The sequence below is a fragment of the Durio zibethinus genome, chromosome 9 (assembly GCF_047325235.1).
Source record: "Durio zibethinus cultivar Kanyao isolate XHJ-2024 chromosome 9, ASM4732523v1, whole genome shotgun sequence".
In the NCBI taxonomy this organism is placed as follows: domain Eukaryota; kingdom Viridiplantae; phylum Streptophyta; class Magnoliopsida; order Malvales; family Malvaceae; genus Durio; species Durio zibethinus.
In genome coordinates, this window is record NC_143170.1 from 25,683,290 (window position 1) to 25,706,717 (window position 23,428).

Below are 23,428 nucleotides of genomic sequence, written 5' to 3' on the forward strand. Positions count from 1 at the left end.
TTTTTTTTGAAAGAAATACTCTTTCTTATTTTCTTTCTTTTTTTTTTATTATAAAAAAATCTCATTACATTTTTAGATATATTTTAAAATTAAATACATTACTCCCTAATGATCAATAATTAATAACATCAATAACATGCTATAATTTTTGTCCCCATTTAATATCAAAATTATGGGGCATTATTTATTGGATAAGTAGGATGAGAAAATAAATTTAATTAAAACTGAAAGTATTTTGATATCACCATAGATAAACTAAATTTGATAACAGAAAAAAAAAATCATAACCTCGTATAGATGCTAAAATATTATTCACTATGTCCCATAATTAATGTTTAATTAAATTTTAGATGAAGGGTTTCCAAGGAGCTTTTCTTTGATATGCTAATGGTCCTTGTCGTCCGTAACTTGAAAGGCTTTGGTTTGTCTGTGATGCATCTTAATGCACTTATTATCAGATGAAAGAATGATAATATCTGATAATTGTCACTAACTCTGAGACAGACCATAGAAAATTTCTCTTGGATTTGCTTTGATTGTTCATTGTGAGTCTTTCACGTACAAATTTAGTACCTGATAATTACTGTCAATTTTGGAGTTTTCCATCAATGTATGGCTGCATCTTCCATGGCCTTGTGGAGCAGCTTAACTGCCATTGCTTCTTGGTCCAGGCCATGGTCATACATTTTTCGCTGAAGTTCATCTTTAAGCTTTAAGAACCAGTGGCCCACGAGGATATCCATAACAAAATACCTTCTTTCGGGACAGAATGGCTTTCCAAGCCTTGATGTCCGTTTGCAAATCTAAGGCCATGCTCTGGTTACTTGTTCATTGTATTTCTTAACCAAGTTATTAAGATCTTGTGATGCATTTATGCTGTGCATCAAAAACCATAAATTGTCTAGCCTTTTCAGAAACTTTTTGATTGCATTGAGGCTTATGATTTATTTCAATGCCCCTTTACCCTTTAACAGACGTTGACATGATAATGTTCTTCGACCCTGGGGCTTTGTTATTGTTGGAAGGATATATTTCGAACATTCCGACAAATCGATGTTCAATTGAAACTTCTAATGCAGATTTGTACTAATTTGGTTTCAATGTTTGGATGCGGTTTCGCACTCTTTTTCTTCTGTAAAACTGAATTCTTGAGGTTTTGCAAATTATTCAAAGGATTAGAAAATAGTTTATTCTCTATAATTATTAAGTTGTTCCTAAAGCAGATATTAAAAAGCTTGGTCAAAATGTTGAGACTTGTAGCAGTTTTTTTTAATGGAAGTATATTATTTATAATTATTGTAATTAATTATAATTTGAAATTATATGGGATTTATTAAAATATCATTTTAAGTAATTATAATTTTGAATTATATGGAATTTATCAAAATTTTATGAGTAATGAATTTTATATAATTTTTTTATTATGATTGAATAATGATAGAATTATAATAAAAATATTATGGGTGAAATGCATCCTTTTTACACATACTAAAAATTAAAACAAAAAAAAAAAAGGAAAAGGCTAAACATCATCAAATTTGATATAAAAGGAGCATGGTACTTATAATTCTTAGAATACAATTAATTAATTATAATTTAGAATTATATAGGATTTATCAAAATTGTATGTGAAAATCACACTTATAAATGATGAATTTTTACATAATTTTTAATTATAATTAAATAATTGTAATATTATAATAAAAAAATTATAAATGATATACACTCAATAATAAAATGTTTAGAATGAAACTATCGTCGCATTTTCAGAAAATGTACCACCATTTGACGATTTTTCAATAGATTGCAAATGGTTTGTGATTACCAATCCCACTTCCAATTCTCAGATTAAATAACGAGAACATATTGCATTTAGAAATTGACTTTTCAAGCAATTTGAATTAGGCTTGTAGGTATTTGATCAGTGTGTGTATGTGTAGTATATATATATATATATATATATATATATTACCATGAAAGATTAAAATAGAGTTGGGTCGCAAAGAAGATCAGTTTATTAATGATATATTAATGAGAAAATAATGTAAAGCTTGTAGAACTCTTTTGCGCTTTAAATTTAGGATTAAATTTAATTAATTTATGTAATTTTTTTAAAATATAAAATTTAATAAATTTAAAATCTAAATTCAAATATTTTTTAATCCCAACGTATTTTATACGGAGTCGACTTTCTATATAATCACGAGAAACAAACAGAAAAGGAAAAAACATGAGCTTACTTGAGCCGTGAAATCTGAGGTGTAAATCTTATGTCCGTAAATTTTCCTGGAGAGATAAATGATTGGAGACCATTGGGCAGTTGGCCATTCTAATCCACATTATTTGCAGTGGGGTCAACTCTGATTAGGAATCTGGGTAATCCATGTCAGTGCCATGGCTATCTGACTCAACTTTACTTTGTTTAATCCGCCGTTTGGGACCCTCTTCTTTTTCCTGAGCTATATTTTCTTTGTAGCCTGTTGGGTAGGTGGGTGCCAGTCTCTTTCGACGATCCATTATGGTTCATGCCACCATTTATCCACTTGCCAATTTTTATCATATTGAAATAAATATTAACCACAAATTTTATTTTTTATTTTATAACGCATCAAGTAGATTCAATTTTTATCCACTACCCTTTTTTTTTTATTTTGTATAATCCTATGCACTCATTGTGTCGCTTTTGATATAGTTTTTTTTTTTTTGTTTTTTTGGTATATATATATATATATATGTGGTTATATAATGAGAGATAATTTAAACGAATAGATGATTGATGATAAAAAAAATATTTTTTATTATTTTAATTTAAATTTATAAAAAATTTATAAAAAATAATTTTTATAAATTTATTAAATTTAATATAAATAAATTTATTTATATCGATCCATCAAATAGATATATCGAACAAAATTTAAAAATATTTTTTATTCTCAAAAAATTTTGAAATTAGAAATTTTCATAATGAAATTTAAACTTTTACAACTTGGTGTCTTATTCAATATATTTCTATATATCTATACATTATGTGTCCTGATGATTTGATTTATACCTAAATTGAAATGAGATAAAATTCAAATACATTGTTCAATAGTGCAATGACTATTGCACAAAACTCGTGCATTTGTTTGCGTTGTATGATTGCCGCATATTTTAGACTTTTGATAGTCTGCCATGTATTAAGACTTTGGATCCCCCGACCAAACAAATCTCTAAGTTTTTGTTGCTTTGTTCATGACATAGGATTTTGTCTAATTGCAAACCTGTTTCTTCAGTTTGTTTTGTATATATATATATATATATTTTTTTTTTTTTTTTTTTTGGCCGACACTGCTTCCCATTCAATTCACTCATTTTTTAATACAAATTTCTTGAAAAAGAAAAACGTGTTTCTTCCAGTGCTTCACTTTATTCCCATAATTTTCTGTTTGATGTGATCAAGCACCATTTTTCTTTAGTCATATTTTGAAAAGCTTCATTTCCATGAAATAAAAACCTGGTTGTCAATGTCTCCGACGGTAGCTTAGAATTTATGATTCTATATTACAGATTTTGGATGCAAATTCTGAGATGAGCAGAGTGAAACTTTATCAGACGAGAACATGTAGCTGAAAAATCCCTATGTACCAAAAAAATCAAGTTGCTGACAGTGTTTAACCACGAGGATCTTGCCCAAATCATTGAAAGGATTTTACTTGGACCCAGTTTTAGATTTTGGTTGTTTTTATATCTAAAGGAAATGACAAGAACATAAGAAAGCAGTTTTTTTTTTCTTGACAAAAAAAAAACAAAAAGAGCTCACTAATACTTGTGGTTGAGGTCAGCAATTTAACTCATCATTGACGGTTTCGATCAGACTCGATTTTATAGAATTTATTTTTTTTTTTTGAAATTTGAATTTTGGATCAGATTCAAATTTTAAGCAAATCCGATGATATCCGATCCGATATTATATAAAAAATTATTTTTTAATTAATTATTTAATTTTTTATTTATATAATGATATTTTTAAATATTTATATTAAAAAAATAATTTTTATTAATTTTGAGTCAAATCAAATCGAATACTGTTTATATAATATCGAATCGAGATCGAATTCAAATATAAAAAAATTAAATTAAATTTAAATAAAATTAAATTCAAATTTAATAATACATAAAATTGAATCAAATTCGAAGGAACAAAAACTCACTCCGAATCTAACTCGACGCCAACTCTACTTGTGGTTCGCAATCATCACATTGAAAATTTTCGATTCCAGTGGTGTCCGTAGCAATTCCAAAGGTTATTTTACATTTTCTCTCTCTTTTGATTTTTTTTTTCCAAATGTCTTAGACAGATAAAACCATGCAAAGTACTTCAGATTTTTAATGGAACTTCCAGCTTTATAATGAGTAGTTAGGTCATATTATATACGGCTGTAAATGGCAAAAAAAAAAAAAAAAAAAACCTTTGCAATGCGGGAAATGGTCAATGTCACGCAAATGAAATCAATAAGTGTTGCATTAATATTTAACATTGCATATGAATTTAGCAATGGATTTGCAGGAAAAGTAATCAGTAATGTAGAACAAATCTGGAAGTTGAATTGTTTCAAAATGGTATCAACCACTTATTCATAACAATGTTATAGACTAAATGTTGAGTACTGCTATATACCAATTTCCTTGATAAGAATACAATGTCCAATCATGATATATATAAAATTGGCAGGGGTCAACTCAAAAAACCCAGGAGCCTGCTTATGTAAAACCCAGCTAACATAGACGAGGAAAATTGAGCTTAATATCAAATCAAAACCTACAGTAGAGCAGCCTCTTTTTCAAGCTTCATCTTATTACTATCTGCTTTGTTCAAGATACCAGACATTTCCATGCTTCTCGTGAGCAAATCCTCCATTCTTTCTTCCTTAATGGAAGGCAATTGTAAATTGGTTGATAATTCACCAGCTGCTACTAATTTCATCAGCTCAGACTCATCCAAACCTTTTGCAGGGCCAAGGCTGCATCGATCAGATCCATGCTTTGCCAATGCATCTTTGAATTTTTTGATCTGCAATACAAAAGCTTCACATTTACAATCTGTAGGGAACATGATCTATTAAGACTTACAGTCAAGAAACTAAGGAACACTATTCGATCGTGAAAAACTTACAGTAGCATTAGTGCAGCTAAAGCTGCATAGACGCCCCTCAGCACCTCTATAAAACCTAAAGAATGGTAAGACATGAATGTTGAGACACTGGCACATGTTGTTTAGCTCTTCATAGTTAACTTCTAGGAAAATTGCATTTGGATTCCGTTCAGCCAGCTGACAGATCTGTTAGAAAAATAAGCCACTGTCAACAAATGTGATTTAAAATTAAGGAATTAAAATCAATTTTGATATTCTTCACCATTTTATTGAAGCTTAGATTTTATACACAAAATATAAATTCCAATTAAAGGCGCAGTAGTCCATCCATCATCACTACTGATTCATTTAGATTGGCAAGAATTCAGAATAAGGCATCCCAAAATGAAACATGTGACCATAAATGGCCAAACATACCTTAGGATGGAGAGCTTTGCAGCCTCCACAAGCAGGTGAATAGAAGCCAATGATAACCAGTCTATCACCAGCATTTTGCAAGGAATCCACAAGTTCTTCAGCCGAGTGGATCTGCAACATGTTGGGTTTAAGATTCTTCTCCCACCATCTCATACCTTTGCTGAGACAGGTTGTTTCTGCCTGGAAAACCAATCGGTTTGACATCAGTTTTTGAGGCCAACACACAAAAGTAAAAAGAACAAAATAGGACTTTAAGATCCAAAATGTAAAGCAAAAGTTTTCACTTGAACAGAGAATCTGTTTCCAGGTTTAATGCTCCAATTTCTTGCTGGGACAACTAGTGGTTTGCCCAAAAAATCAATGTTCAAGAGAGGAAACTGTTTTGATGTTGAATCCTTAGACTCTAAAGAACTCAATGTGCAAAAACCGGCAACCCTATTGGAATTTGAGCCCAACATAGTCTCATTGAACCCAGAAAAATATGAACCACTCTTCAATGACGAGGCCATGAAATCCCTTGACAACCAAAAATAAAAAAAACTATACCCACTTCTGAAAATCAATCAAAAGTGAAGAATTTGAAAAAAAAAAAAAAAAGTTCTTTTTGACAGAAAGGAGTGGTTGAAGAAAGAGAGAGAGAGAGGGGGACAAAAAAGCAGTTTTTATTTGATGTTTCAACTCTCAGAAGCTTCAAAATTCAAAAGGAGAAGAGCAGGAAAAGAAATTGTTGGGAATAAAAAGAGAAGAGAGCAAGGTGGGGTCAGAATGATTTGGATTTTAGTTTATCCAAATTTCATTAGTGTCTGATGTGTAAATCAACAATTTTTTAGTCTAATGAGAGATGGTTTCTCTTTTTTATTATATTCAATGAAAGATGTTTGATATGTAAGATTTTACTATATTTTAGGAACCACTGTTTTGACACTTTTTGACAGTTAGCCATGTTTTCCTATGATACGGTTTAACGGAGTATCAACGCTGTGTTTGCCAGTTCAAATTTTGGATAAAATCCATCCAATTGTAGAGAAAAAAGCCAAAAAATAGGATCAATTTACATGGAGTAAATTTTTTTAATTTTATATGATTTTTTAATTAAATTTTAATAAATTCAAAGAATTAAATTAAAACTTTTCTTTCTTTCTTTCTCTTTTTTCTTTTTTTCTTTCGCTTTTAAATTTTTTTATAATTTTTAAAAATAAAGTATTGTACGTAAATATGAAGCTTGGCATTTGTTCCATCATTAAAAATAATTTTTAATGGTTATCTGGTTTATCTACACTTGGATTGTACAATTTTAAGCTCCGTTTAATAACAGATAAATAACACCCAGAAAATAAAAAATTTTCTTTAAAGATATTTTCTAAAAAAGAAATAATTTTAAAGTACTTGGATCACTTTATTTTATGGTATTTGTTTCAATAGAAAACAAAAACATTTTCTTCACTGTTCATCTTCTCCTTCTAATCTTTTCTTTAAAATCTTTCTTTAACTCAACATACTCATTTTAAAAACATAAAAATTTACAAAATAAACACAATAAAATAACCAAATAACTATATTTGAGGAAAAAAAAAAAAAAAGAAAGATTTTTTTTTTTTTTTTGAAATTCTCGTAGACTACAAGATTAACTGGGAGATTGAAACTTAAAAAGAGAGATCATGGAAGATAAGGAATGCTTGTGGAGAAGAAATTTATTTTTATGAGATCTTGTGAGCTTTCTTGTTGGTACTATAGGAATGGTGGGAGCATTTTTGTTTTTTGGTGGTTTATTGTATTTGAAGGAAGAGAAGAAATCAAGAAGAAATAAGTTTAGAAGAGTGATTTGGTGTAATACAAGGAAATTGGGGCTTTTTTGCTATATTTGTGAAGATTCTAAGCTAAAGTGTCATAAATGTGCTTGACTATTGAGAGAATGAGAGATGAGTTGAGTAGGATGAAATTGTTTTCCTAACTAAAAAAACGGCAGACAATTTCTCTCAAATTAACATTATTAATTTTTCACTAGAAATCAATTTCTATTGACTCAGTCATTTTTTGGTTGTCGTAATGGTTTTGAAGTTATTTGATGAATATAAAAATATAAAATTATCATCAATTTTTTTAATTAGATATAATTGATTACTTATTAAAATTTATCTTTTTAATAAAATCTTAAAATTAATTATAATTTATTAAAAAAATAATTTTAGAATATGTGAAACAATCTAAATTTGAAAGTCGATTACACGTAAAAAAAATATTAACATTCTTACAATGTTTGTTTAGAATGATATCAATTAATTACATGTTATCCATTAATTATGATAAAAACAATATTAATTTCGATGTTTAAAAAGTAATTTCTTTGACAAAAACAATATTAATTTCGATATTTATCAAAGTTTTAGTTTTATTATTATTTGTAATTTCATTTTATTTGAGAAAAATAAATTAGAATCTTTTTATTAAAATAATTTTTAAAATATTATAGTACGTTGATAATATTAGAAGAACTCTTTCTCACTTAGAGATTTCTTAGGCATCACTTATCGGAATACCTTAAAATTCTATCCTCGAAGAATCTTATTTGTTTTTTGTAAAAATAAGATCATGCATGCAATGTGAATGGTAATATATTGATGCACATATTTTATTTTAATTTTAAAATTTTTATTGGTTTTTTATTTAAATTTTTGAGGGAAAGAAGAATTTTTATCATATTAAAGATTTTTTATAATTACTCCAATACAATGATAGTATTTTTTAAAAAAATTTTCACCTAAGAATGTTATAAAGCATCACTTTTTAAAATACTTTTATAATCCTATCATTAGGTATAATTTTCTTTTTCCTCACTTTTTGTCGTTATATTTTAATAAATTAGTTAATTTTTTATTTTATTTAATAACAAAATTTTTTTTACTGTATTAAAAATTTTTTATAAATACTTCAATATGTTGGTAGTATTTAAAAAAAATCTTTTTACCTAAAAATTTCGTAGGTATTGTTACTTGGGATACCTCTAAATCTCATCATTGAATAAAAATTTTTTTTTCTTGCATTTTTATTAATTTTATATTATTTTTATTAATAATTTTTACTATTTTTAATTTTAAAAATTTATTAAAAGAATCAATTTTTTATTATATCATTATTTTATAAGGTTTATTTCAAATTTTAACTATATGTTTCATTATTTATTTATTTTTTTGTTTTTATTTTTACTAATTATTATTATAAAAATAACAAAGATTTATTATAGCAAATTTAAATATTTTAACATGTACAAATATTAATGACAAAAATTCAAAATAACAAAAATAATATTAAAAAAATAAATTAAATTTTTTAAAAAAAAAATTTACCTGATCCAGACCTATCAATGTCGGTTTGGACTAGTTCAAATGTATCGATCATAGGTCAAAGGAGAGTTGGGTCGTAGGTCAGTTGCCCGGACATTAGGTTGGGTCACCAAGTTGACACACGAATCCTTCTAAACTTAAATGACATTTTTTTAATCCCCAATTGCTTATATATAAACTTGTTTTTTTTACTTCATTTTTCGCTAAGTTAGGTCACCAAGTTGACACACGAATCCTTCTAAACCTAAATGACATTTTTTTAATCCCTAATTGCTTATATATAAACTTGTTTTTTTCTTACTTCATTTTTCGCTCTTTAAAAAAAAAACAAAACTCCGAAAAAGCTTTCTCCTCTTTTCCCTCAATAGTCCCCAAAGCCGATCACTTTCCACCGTGACACCCACAGTGCTCCTCGTCGTTGATGTTCATGTGGCCATCGTGCCGGCTATCGAAAAAACCCAAAAAAACACCTAAATATCCCTTCAACCTCTTTTCTCCAAATCTAACATCTTTTTTTATCAAAAACCTTCCAATCTTTTTAAATTTGCCTTGAAACCCTTTGGTTCAAAAAACCCTTTTTTTTTTTGTTTTGTTGATTTTTTTTAGGCCAGCAATAGGTTCCCTCACCAAAGGAACTGTGTTATGTTGTATGGGTTTTAACAAAAAAATTATTTTTTTTGATTTGGCAAAATTTTTTATTATTATTATTTTTGGATAAGGTTTTCTTCTTCTCTAGATTTTTTTTTTGTCAGGATTTTCCCTTTTTTTGGGTTTTTTCTTTTTTTTTTTCATTTCTATCTTTTGTAGCTCTGTTTATAAAACTAAATCAAAATTTTAAAAATTTTGAGATTTAATTAAATTTTGACCACCTAGAGTTAAAGTGGCTGTCAAAGCAGTGACCAATAACTGTTAGAGTTATTGATAGTATGGCTACTGACAATTGATAGAAAATATACGAATAAATAAATAAATGAGTGTTTACATTGGTCATTCAAACACAAAAAATCATTTTCCAAAGTGATTTTTTATTGTACCAAATGAAAGCTTTATGGTAATTATATGAAAAAAAAAAAGATTTTAATGTCTTGAGTAGATAGGTGATACAGTCCAATTAATTTTGATACTTAAGCAATCTTTCCTTGATTAGAATATAATATAAATTTTCATTAAAATTTGTAGGATGCTTTGATTTCGAAATAAGATAACTTTTTATCACATAATTTTTTTTTTGAAAAATAGTGATAAACTGCACTTTTAGTTTGTTTATAATTAAAAAGAAATAAAACTTAAGCAATGGGATAATTGTAAGCTATTAGCCATAATTTTACTTTATAACATGTACTATTTTGTAAATTCCTTTCCTTTTTTGGTTGACGACGATTAAGCTTTTTTATTCTCATTTATAATCATTTACTATTACTTATATTAATGTACTTTATGATAATTATAAGAAATTAAAATAAACCATTATCAATGAAATCATATAAATGTCAACATAAAATCTATTATATATAAATATTTGTGTAATATTAAACTCTTAATTTTATTAATCATAATTTAAAATTTAATGATATAATTATTAGAATCAAACAACTTTGATTGTTTTGTTCCCTCTATATTAGGGACGGCAATCCAATCCGTTCCCGTCGGGTTCCGACCCGACACTATGAGGTCATTTTTTTTTTTTTAAATTCGAGTTTCAAGTCTGATCGAGTAGGATAAGATTAGGGAATAATCGGGTTTGGGTTTTAGGTAAATCCGACCCGATTCGACTCGATATTATATAAAAAATTATTTTTTAATTAATTTTTTAATTTATATATATTTATATAATGATATTTTTAAATATTTATATTTAAAAAATAATATTTTATTAATTTCAAGTCGGGTGAAAATCGGGTACGATTTATATAGTATCGGATCGAAGTCGGGTATAAAAAAAAAATCAAATAAGATCGGGTTCGAATTTATTAATGCATAAAGTCGGGTCAGGCCCGCCCTGATGCCAATCTTACTTTATATTAAGGATCAAGATTTTCATGAATATCAGATTTTAAAATAAAAATGATAAAATATTTTCAATCACTTAATTTCGAGTGTAATGGGTAACTAAAATTTATCATTTTAAAATATTATATGATTTGTTAATAAAATATTATATATGCCAATCTTACTTTATATTAAGGATCAAGATTTTCATGAATATCAGATTTTAAAATAAAAATGATAAAATATTTTCAATCACTTAATTTCGAGTGTAATGGGTAACTAAAATTTATCATTTTAAAATATTATATGATTTGTTAATAAAATATTATATTTTTAATAGTCAAATCTTCAACAATTTTAATTATTTAAAAAAACTTTAAAGACTTAAAATTTTGATTTGTTGAATATACAATTGACAACTGACCAGGTAAGAATGATCAACATAATAATTTCTTCTCCGTTAATTACAAAGTTAATACAATTTTTTTTTGCTTGTGACATGAATTGAGACAATGCAAAGGAACAAAATTATGGGCGTCCCCAAATGGAAGAAAGAACCTTTAATTTGGGCATTTGGACCCGCCACAAGCCTCTCGACATTCAGGGTAAGAGCCGTTCATGCCAAAGTAAAATCTTATATGCTATTTGTTTCTGTCTCCTTTGTGAAAACAAATCTTTATTGTCTAATTTCTCTTAAAATAAATATTATGAATCTTAATCCCCAAACCATTAAAAAAAAGAAACCAATAGTGTGAAAGGGATGTCACGAAGGATGTAACCAGTTCTTTGCATTAGATAGCCACTGCTATATCTTCATATGGGGAAGAAATTGAACGGATCTACAACTTGTTCATAGAAATTGACAGAAGGGCAATGGAAGACAAACCAGTAAGGTTTGTTTCTGCTATCCATTCTCAACTTGTGAGGAGATAAGATATTGACGTTGAATTTGTTCATCACTAATTCTATCACTTTTTGTGTTCCATGACTTTACCGCAAAAGGATGGATGGATGGATAAAATTTTGATTTTGGATGAAGATATGGGGAGTTAGCTTAAGCTATAGCCCACAGGTTTTGGAAGTTTCAGCATTATCTGAGAGACGATACCCACTGTTTTGGAACCGCAGTTTGCTAAAACAAGGCTTTGACAATTTTAAGGGTATAAATAATAGATTAATATTCATAAATTATTTAAATTTGATTAGAATAAAATTTAAATTTAGTTTGATTATTATCGAATTGAACTTAAATAACTCAACCCATCGATTGAATCGAGTTCAAGCATTCTTATACCAAACTCTAATAGCTCACGAATTTAATCGAATTTTTATATTTAAATATATTTTTATTATTTTAATTAATAAAATATCTTAAACTCGAGTTCGAGGACAAATAATCGAGTTTTTAGTTGAATATAAAAATTGAGTTTATTTTTAGATATTAATCGAGTCTAATCGAATGAGTTCGAGTAGTTTAATTTTTATTTTGAATCGAATTCGAGCTAAAAAAATAAAGCTCGATCGAATTTGAGTAAAATTTTGAATCTCAAATTTTAAATCAAAATCAAATTCGAATTTAATATTATATCGATTTAAACTCGATCAATTACATCTTAAATAATTACATATTTATATATCCGAAACTGGCACGATGGACCTTCCACGTATAAGACAAAGTGCATCCCTTTTTTTTTTTTTTTGGGTGGAATATTGGAGAAATGGCCACATTAGCGTAGAGCCGATAAAAAATTTGAAAAAAAAAAAATAATATTTTAAAGATTCAGAGTTCTTGTTTGGATTTGGATGAAGAAAAAAAATACTTGGATATGGTCTATTGATTAATTTGTTGTCTTTCAATCATACTAATTTTATTATTTTTTATCCGAATCAATGATTTGATAAACATAGCATTTTATAGTTATGTACTCATAATTAACACAATGAAATCTTATTAATTAGCATATATTTTGGGATGAATTATTTAAATTTTTTACAGTTGTCATTGGAAATGACTATAGGTATTATTTCGCAAATTTTCATGATTTTTTTATTGAGGAAAGAAAGAAGGATTAACTCGATTCCTTGAATAAAAAAGTACACACCTTATGATTTTTTTTAGAAAAAATGACTAATAATAGGGATTAATAAGGATATCAACCTTTCATTAACCAAAATATATATATTTATCATTAAATCAAATTTTTAAATAAAAAATCTTTATGATTTTTTAGTTTAATATTAAGATAAAATTAATTCTTTTTTTCTTTTGAATTTGCTGTAATATGATCATCCTAACTACTAAATATATATATAATAAGGTAATGTTTGATATAAAGTGATCATTTTAAAAATTATAATAATTAGATTATTATATTTGATAAGCACTCGAAATTATCATGTTATTATTTTAGAAGATGATCTAATACTCATATAAAAAGAGAAGAAACTTTTATCATCAAAGTGATCTTATATTAAAAATTAATAATGATCAATATTATTCATTTAATCTATAAATTAAAAATTTGCTTACTCTTAAAATTATAATTATTTTATATTATAAATTTTTATATTTTGAAATCAATATTCAATGTACAAGTTAAATTGTGTATTTTAATTTGTTTAATATTTTATATAATATAATTTTATATTTTTCTTTTATTATGAATTTAATAGATTAGTTTTATTTTCAAATTTAAATATTTTTATATTATTTATATTATAAAAATTAATTTACCTATTAATTAATAATTTATTAATTTAATTATATTTATTATAAAATAAATAAAATATTACTAATATTTCATAAATTATTATCTTTAAGCAAAATTAAAATTATTAACTTGTTTAATTATTATAATATGTATAGTTATTTTTGTATTTTGAAATAAAATAATTTTAATTTTTAAGAATACTAATTGCCAAACACATTTATCTTCAATTCTTAAAATTTAATCATTATTAATCAAATAAAGTGATTTAAAATTAGGAGTGATAAGATCATTTTAATAATAAAAATTACCTCATTAATTATATTATCATGATAACCTTGCAAAAGTAGCAAATGCTAACTAAGGGAAATGCTAATTCAATTGGGAAACATTTAAAGTTTGTATAATTTTTTATTAAAAATAATTAAATAAAAATTAAATTTGAAAATAAAAAAAATCTAATAGCGAACTTAATTTTTATATATTTCTCAAATTTAATTTTTATTTGATCACTTTTATTAAAGAAAATTTCACAAACTTTATTAAAAAAATGTTATCTATTTTTTTAAATAAATAATTATTACAATTTAGGGCAGACTTTACTACTATTTGGAGCATGCGATGCGGGAATACAATAAGAATTTGGGCAATGACAACGAAATAACGAGGGGCATGGATCCTACTCATTTGTGTTGGTCAATTTTTCCAAAGAGTAAAAAAATTAAAATAAACCATATTTAAAAAATTAAAATAAAACAAATAATTTGGTCATTTGGGGGGGGGGGGGGGGGATGAACAATTTGGCTAACCTTTTTTTAAATAGATAATGCAATCTTCGTCATTAAATGAGATTCCATATCAATTCAATTTTCTTGATCAGGTTGCCAGCTTTTATATATTTAACATTCAATTACAAATTACAATCATAAAACTTTGGCAATTAGTGCTACCATATTATCCACTTAGGCAGCACAATTTCTCTTTTATATTTAAATAATTCATTTTTCAGAACATGTTGTTTTCACTTTGTAGTAAAAAAAAAAAACTATTTGAATTTGAGATTTATTATAATTAATTCATACAATCATTTTAAAATGTGTCATTCAATAAATATAATTTAAATTTTAAAATTTATAATTTATAATCTTTTTCTTTAAATTATTGCCCTTTTTTTTTTTTTTAACAAAAATACTACTTAAGTTTTAACTCTTTTTGATAAAAAAATTATTTTTAATTCCGATTTGTAGGCATGCCTTTCCTTTTCCATGCATTAAAAAATAAAAATGAAAATATTTCTACATCTTTAGTGTGTTCTTTAAAATATCATGTTTACCAAAAAATAAAATAAAATTATTGGAGGCCTTGAATCATATATAATGTTATATTACAAGATAGATAATTACCTTATAAGATTTACTTCGTTTTAATCATATGTAAACAATCTATATTATTAATACATAAGATAGTTTTTAAATTGTAGTTGGTTACCAAATAACTTTATTATTTAAATTTTAAAAATGTTTCAAATATTAAAAAATTATATTTATTTAAATCTTTTTATGTTAAATAATTTATAATCTTCATTCTCATTTAATCGAGATAAAGTTATTGAGACCATTACAATGAAAACAAAAATCTCATTTAAAATTAACTTGAGCATTTTTATTTAAAACATGTACATATTTTTTATCTTTCTTTTAAACTATGTAGGTACATTGTAAAATAATTTTGAAGTTTTGGACTTCATTTATTTATTTATTATTAATATTAGATGTTATGTAAAATCTAGATATATTTGGATATTGTATTCTTATTATTAGATTTGTAATATATATTTTTAATATTTTTAATCTTAAATTAATGAATTTTGTTTAGTTTGTCAATAAAACTAAATGCATGCATCAAATATGTGTATTGTTATAATTTCATCTTATATGGTAAATCTATAACCAACTTTTATTTTCATTTATTTTTCAATGTATAAATTTAAGTAAAGTGTTATAAAAAGATTTTCTTTAATAAATTAAATAAGACCATAGGTCCATAACAATATATAATACTCATCGTAATTTTCTATTGTCATTATAATAATATTTTTTTAATGTTTCATATATCCTATGACTTATATAGAAGAATGGTAATTATCTATAAAATTTCTTAAGAAAATAATTAAGAATAAAATAAGAAAAAAATTTTTATATAGATGGTAAATTAAAAATTTGGCATGTGGTTAGATGACATCCTCTAGATCATAAGATAATATATGACGAAACATTCATTAATCGAGTAATTAATTTTTAATTAAAATAATAATAAATTAAAAATTTTAAATTATTGATTTTTTACTATAAATATGCAAAAAAATAATTAAAAACAAAACAATTCTCTTTTAAATTTAAAATCATACATATCTCTTCTATCTTTTTCAAATTTCAAACACCTTATTATTAATTTCTTTTTAAATTAAAAAAACACATATCATTTAAATGCTACGTTATTTTTTTGCCAATATTTAAATTTTTAAGATTTATATTGCTTTTATGATTTTGTTGTTTATTTTACTTAGATGATTTCTTCTTTTGATTTTATTTTTATTCAATTCTTTTTTATTTGTCACTATTAATTTCTTAATTGATATTTTTTCAGTATTTGGATCAAAATCATAATTTAATAAAACTATATCAATACTTCTTTTATTATTTAATTGATCATTCAATAATTTGTTTTTATATTCTTCTAAAAATCCAATATTATATTTATATATATATTTTTACTTTTCGATCCGTATTTAATATCTCCTATTTTTCACATTTATTTTAAACATTTTGATCAAAATATTAATAGTACCATTTAATTTTCTTATGACAAGTTAATTAGACATATATTTATATTTTTATATGTCACAAAATATAAAAACCTACATATAATTGTAGTAAAAATACAAAATTTGTGACATAAATACAGTAAAATAATTCATACATTTTATGGGTCGGAAATATCTATACTTCAATTGAAACTATCCTAAGATGACACTTAGCATTACAGTTGGCGTTATTTTATTGGATAATATTTTTAATTTGTGAAATGTTTGTCAATTTAATATTGTTTTGAGATATGGCCCGGTTATGAGGCTTTATCAAATGGCTTTGTTTCGGCATATGGGTGGGTAACAAATGGGCTGATATTTCGTATATATAAAACCAAAAAAAAAAAAAAAAGAAAGAGAAAAACAGGCTTTGTTTTTTTTTTTTTTGTTGCTATTTGACTGCTCTACTATTCTCTTGAATTTCACCTTCATCATGTTTTAAAGCAATTCTTGAATTACTACATTTTTCCTTTTGGGCCACAAGTTGCGTAAATTTTTTATTCCTTTGAAATTATTTGATTAAAAAAATATATTATACGTCTAAATTTTTTAAAATTTTTAAATATTAATTTTAATAATATATCAATTGATCCAAAAAATAATCTATTAGATTAATTTTTAATTGATGATAAATAAATCATAATACGTCATTTAATTAGCCACTCATAATTTTTTTAATTTTTACTTTTGGAATATTTGTTTTTGCTTTTTGTTAAAAATAAAATAGAATAATGTCGGAAAAATAAGAGAAAAGGAAAATAGTGATTTTTTTATTATTTTTTATTAATTTTTACTTTTATTGTTTAGAAAAATATGTAATAATAAATAAAAATATAAAACACCAAAAAAATGAAAATTATTTCATTAAAAATTATGATTTTTGTACTGTTTTTGTTTTCACAAAAAATATATATAATATATGATAAATTAAAAAAAGCATACAATTGATCAAATCCTTTAAAAAAAATTACAATACTCTTAACATAACATGAAAAGTTAATAACAAAAATAATAATCAGAACATATCAAATATTATATTTAAATTTTTTAAAGTTTTAATATTCTTATAGTATTTTGTGTGTATTAAAAAAATTTTATTATTTTTAGCTAAAATAATAATAAATATATTAAAAATAAAAAAATGACAAAAAAAAAAAAATCAACCCGACCAAATTCTAATTATAATTACACTCAAATATTATATATTATATAAAATTTCAATAAATTAAATTGAATAAATAAATAAATCTAGTGCTTACAAAAAACGCTAGAATCTTTCCTCGATTGAGGAGGTAGCATTGGATCTCTTATCTCGACAGGTAGCATTAGGATCCTTCTTCAACAATACATGCAGATAGTTATACGTTCTAGAATTTATTCTTGTGCTAAAATTAAGTCCAAAATTTAAGCATGTAACAATGTTTAGCCTAAAATAATTTCCTGATCAGCTTGTTTCTGTCAATGACATAGGAACTATATCAAGGTTGAAAAAATATATATACAGTACTGATGCTTGGCATGGTTATTTATAATGGGAAAAGTAAACAAAAAAAAAAATGCATAAACAAAATTAAAAGGATAACTCAATAAAAAGCTTCCACTGGCAATTCTCTTAGCCCTCCAACCTTCTGCTCAATCTCCTGAATCAGCTAGCTCCTCACGCCACAACTCTGCCCTTGAAGATTCTTCAATGTCCTCTTGCTGCATTTCCATAATTACACATTTGATACTTAAACTTAGACATGCTTACTTTGGTGGAACCAAAAAACAAAACATGATGTAGGAAACATCTAAACAGCAGGGCCAAAAGCAATGCTTCAGTTATATATACTTTCAAATTGAATAAGTGAGAGCTATACTCAAATGGCTGAATCAATCATTAACCGATGTGAAAGATGATGAAACACTTACACGTAAGTTTTTAATGGCTTCATCACTCAGATGCCAAATAGATTTGTTGGTTATAATTTCTCTTTGGGCATCGAGTTGTTGAGCATAATGAACTAAAACTGCCATTAGAGGCCAATCAAGGAAAGCATTCACTTTACTAAAGCTCCCCTAATTCTTCCTATAATTGCTGCCTTCGTCAGTCTATATTACAAAATTCAAGTGTTGATGCATTAAAGTTTAGAAATCTATCACTACATGAATGACTCCTCCCCTTTCTTTTGTTAAGATTAAAGAGGAAATTAATAAAGAGAAAAATATTATGATGAATATGGCATTAGAGTCTTTAAAGTTATATTTTACCTGCTGCCCTGCCACCCATTTTTGAATAGACTAGAACTGCTTGAACATTGCCTGTGCGGCAAATGCAAAAACAAGTAACCATATACTTAATTTATTAGTAATACCACCAATGATGAAAACTTTAAAGATCGAACCAAAACTTAGTTCGATTAGTTCATTCAACTACTCCTAAGAGTTAATATTTAATAGAATTGAAATTCAAATTTTAATATCTACAATATTTTCTCTTATCTTGAATTGCAATCTCTTTTGTTAAAAAAAAAAAAAAAAAATTAAAGATCAGCTTGTGAAGGGATGAGAAGAGGTATTACTAATCCCCAAGATGGGTAGTTGCCAAATTTGGTGGCATGAGATAACTGTGGATGCGTGATTCTATAATGGTGAATCTCAAGAATTTTGCTTCAGCCATTGTTTTAAAATGTAGGAGTAGTTTTTCTGCTAGGATTTGGTTACTTTGTAGGAGAAAACCTGTATAAGACAACATTAAAAAAATAATTCTGCAATACCAATTGGCCTATTAGCTCAGTTGGTTAGAGCGTCGTGCTAATAACGCGAAGGTCGCAGGTTCGAAACCTGCATGGGCCATTTAATTTAAAGAGGTAATTGTATTTTGTTGTGAGTAAATATTTTTTATTTTGCTATCTTTATTCACCACATTTTTTTTATAAAATTTATCTAATTAAAAATGAAAGATAAAAAAATAAAATTACATATTGATATCTTAATTAACAATTTCTTATAAAATTTGTCTAATAAAAAAATAAATAAAAAATTGAAAAAATAAAAAATGAGGAAAATAAAAAAATAAAAAACAAAAAAATGAGAAAAAAAAAACTCAAAGAGGTTCTATATTAACATCCCGTATTAAGTTTAAAATATTAATTTCTTAAATTAAGATAAAAAATAACTTTATCAATCAATGCACATATATGTATATAATTAAATAAATGATAAAAAATATATTTTATATATACCACAAAATGGGTAAAGGTAAAGTATTCTAAATATACTCCCGACTTGAACTCGTTTTTTTTTTAAAGAATTTGATTTGTCTCAAGTCAATTTCGATTTAAAAAATTGTCTCTTATTAGATTGAGACAAATCGAAACCTATCGAATATCGATTTTTTTAGCATCTCTATCAATTAATATATTTTGTTACAAAATTAATATAATTAAAAAATACAAAAATGTGAAATAAAAAAAAAAACAAAAGGAATGCCACATTGACACTTCTATTTTTTTTTCACAAAATTAGTTTAATAAAAAATAAAAATAAAAAAATGTGAAATTTCCTCTATCAATTGATACATTTTGTTGCAAAATTAATATAATTAAAAAAATAAAAATGTAAAATTAAAAAAAAAAAGGAATGCCAAATTGACTCCTGTTTTGTTTTTTCTTTTTCATAAAATTAGTTTAATAAAAAATAAAAATAAATAAAAATAAAAATGTGACACTTCCTTTTAAAAATTTTAAACTAAAAAAGAAAAAAAAACGAAAGTGAGAACACAAAAAAAATGAAATCTAAAAAATATTTATTAAATATGTAAAAAAAAAAAAAGAAAAAAATACAACATACTCATTTCAAATGGATCTCACAAAAAAAAAATTAAAATCTAAAACATATTTATTAAAAAATAAAAAAACCAAAAAAAGTTTCGTATAAAATGGGTCATATTAAAAATTTTAAATCTTTAAAAGAATATTAAAAATTAAAAAATTATTAAAAGGTTTAAAAAATAAAAAAAATAAGGGAAGTGTGAAGTGACATATGACACTAAAAAATTTAATAAAATATAAAAGTATAGATTTATTGATATACTATGTTGGTTTAATCTGTACTACTTTTTATATTTACTAGCCAGCAAGCCTACACTAAGCTGCAAGTTGGTTTTAACTATAAAAATAAAGTTTTTTGAAATAAAAGAAAAGCTGTTAAAATGATAAGAGTTAAAATCAAAGTTTACAGTATAATAATAAGGAAGATTATTCATAATCATAATAGTTGATCACTTGAAAAATTTGTAAAATATGGTAATACTATTTAAGCACTAAAAACTAAGGATGGGCATTTGATAACAGTGTATGCACATCATTTTGTATTAAAAAGAAATATTTCTTGGATGAATAAGCCATAAACAACCAAATTAAGGTACCTTATAGCGCAAAATATCACTACAATCTTTGCTAAAAAATAATGAATTACTTACAAATCCAAAGATTTCAAAAAAGAACATTTCTGTATAAGGGACATTATTCTCCAACTTGCAACATTTGGACACCAAATGAAGCTCAACTTTTCTAGTTTAGAAAAACCATCAACAATCATGGTCAAATCAACATCTGTCAAATAAAATAATTCGTAATCCCTTTCTTCAAACCCGCTTGTTTTAGTCGTTTTGTGCACCTTGAAAAATGTTAGCTAGTTCTCATCTTTGCCACGTCTTTTCTCTTACAACAACAACTTAAATTATTTATGACATCTAATTTTATCCAAATTGATTAAACTTTATTCGTTTTTTGCGATTGATTCAAATAATTTAATTTGAACTAATTTGAATGATTTGTTAGGGCTTATTTCAAATTAATTCCTTTTGAATCATTTTATATGGGTTAAAATCCAGTCCAATTCATTTGGGCTAAGACCCAATGTAAACCAAAATCTTAGCTAACTTATACATAATAAAAATTTCACAAAGAAAACCATCATCTACCTCCACTCCAGCCTCCACCACAATTCCCATATTCATCACACCATTTACGATCTTAACGAATAGCAAAAAAAAAATCATTCTCAAATTGTAACCCACCATCACAGTCAAATACCATACCAGTTGAAATCCACACTGGAAAAATTGAAACAACAAACAATACCATTCGGTCATCAAGCAACAGCTTTCAACACCTATTTTGTATCCATGTCTCCATCTTTCAACATCTAACAAAAAAACAAATCAACCTCCCCTCCTATACCCAACGAAATCCTAACCTATTCATAGCCCAAACACCACTCGAAAACAAAAAAGAAAGCCCATTTTCAGCCTCAAACTCACACTCTACAATCTCCTTTAAAGCGAAAATCAAATAAAAATAATAATCAAATACAGCACCACAGTCCTCACTAGATTGATCAGAAACCTAGCAAAAAAGTTTCAAAAAAAATTTTGGTGAACTCTTTGGCCATTCGGTTGAAAATGGGGGAAAAAGAAAAAAAAAAAAGGGAGAAAGAAGAAGAAAGAAAGAAAAAAATAAATGAAGGAAAATAGCGATTGACTTTTCAAAGGGGGTTGATTTTTTAAATATATATATATATAATAAACACATTAAAAAAAAAGAAAAAGGGAATAGATGGGTAACTTAACCCAGATCCAAAAGCTTTACTTGATCCGGCCCAAGCCTACTCTGACCTAATAGCTTATTTTCTTGAGTTTAAGTGGACTTTTTGTTTGGGCTTCAACAAAATTTTGTTGGGTACAATCTCTTTGCCTTAATTATTTCATCAAGTTTTTATTTTTCATTTATTTTTGCTTTGTATGCATGCCATGGAAAGTGATATTTATGAAAATAAAATTGTGAATGTTTGATACTATAATGTTATCATTATCATAAAGTGATTACAAACAAATGACTATTTCTGGAAACAAAAAAGAATGTGGTATCTTTAAGTAAAGAAAAAAATTTTAAAAACCCTACCTAAATATTGGAAGGAATCTAAATTTTTTTTTTTACAAAGAAATGTCACCTATATTTTTGCAAAAGTTATTTTATGAATTTTTAAGTGAAAATTTTATTTTTTAATTCCATCTAGATATTGAAAATTTTAAAAATAAAATAAAAAACATGAATAAAAATAAAAATAAACATTTTTTACACAAAAAATGCTATTGCCGTCTTAAGAAAAAATTCATTTGAAAAAACACAATTACATGTATTATTTACTTTATGGTGATAATGTCATGTATGCCTTTCATGCATTAATAATAAATAGTAAGGTATTAATTTTAAAATTTTTTAGAAAAATAAAATAATGTTTTTCTTAAAAAAATGATTTTTAAAGACCCTACCTAAATATTAGAGGAAATTTAAAATATATTTTGAAGGATTAATTTTCTCAAAATTTCCCATAGATGTTGAGGAATTAAAGAAAATTTTTCTTCAAAAAAAATAAAATAAAATTTCTTTCATTAATGATAAAAAGTAGGATTAAATGAATATTAGATACATTAAGTTGGTTAATTATTTGTATTTACATAATTTACTTACTTCTTGTTACATTATGACTTGAAATAATAGTGTGAATTACTAATTTATAAATTTTAAAAATTACTTTTTTAAATAATGCTTAATATTCTTACATAAAAATAATTATTAAGATTCTATTTAGATATTGGAGGGTTTTTCAATAATTATTTTTACAAAAGAATATTATGCCAAACTTTAAAGATTATCGTGAGAATTCTAAGTAAATAATTTTTTTAAAAAAATTATGCTTAAATATTGAAAAATTAAAAAATATTTTAATATTAAATATTTTCATCTTATTCCTAAATAAAAAGTTTTATTCCTAAAAAATGAATAAAATTTAAATATATGTTAGATAAATTTAGTTAGGTGTCTACATTTTAATTTGTATTCGTATTATACATCTACTCCATATAATATGTGCTTGCATTTCATTGCTTTAAAAATTTAATAAATGGTGGTTTTGGGAAAAAACTATT

At 25.1% G+C, this 23,428-nt stretch overlaps 1 protein-coding gene and 1 non-coding gene across 2 annotated transcripts; one reads left to right on the forward strand and one right to left on the reverse strand.

Annotated features, from left to right (window-relative positions):
- Positions 1-4,567: 4,567 nt before the first annotated feature.
- Positions 4,568-6,297, reverse strand: LOC111317515 (thioredoxin-like 1-2, chloroplastic). Its single transcript, XM_022919949.2, has 4 exons — positions 5,836-6,297; positions 5,552-5,731; positions 5,156-5,320; positions 4,568-5,053 (listed from the first exon to the last, which is right to left on the reverse strand). The coding sequence occupies exons 1-4, from the start codon at positions 6,058-6,060 to the stop codon at positions 4,802-4,804; spliced, it is 822 nt and encodes a 273-aa protein (XP_022775684.2). The 5' UTR covers positions 6,061-6,297; the 3' UTR covers positions 4,568-4,801.
- A 12,919-nt stretch (positions 6,298-19,216) lies between these two features.
- TRNAI-AAU (transfer RNA isoleucine (anticodon AAU)) lies at positions 19,217-19,290 on the forward strand. Its single transcript has one exon. It is a non-coding gene; the product is annotated as a tRNA-Ile (tRNA).
- Positions 19,291-23,428: the final 4,138 nt, after the last annotated feature.

Coding starts and splice junctions, on each gene's coding strand:
- LOC111317515 (XM_022919949.2), bottom strand. CDS start 6,060: ATGGCCTCGTCATTGAAGAGTGGTTCATATTTTTCTGGGTTCAATGAG. Junction 5,732..5,835: donor GAAACAGATTCTCTGTTCAA/GTGAAAACTTTT, acceptor TTGGTTTTCCAG/GCAGAAACAACCTGTCTCAG. Junction 5,054..5,155: donor TTAGCTGCACTAATGCTACT/GTAAGTTTTTCA, acceptor TTTGTATTGCAG/ATCAAAAAATTCAAAGATGC.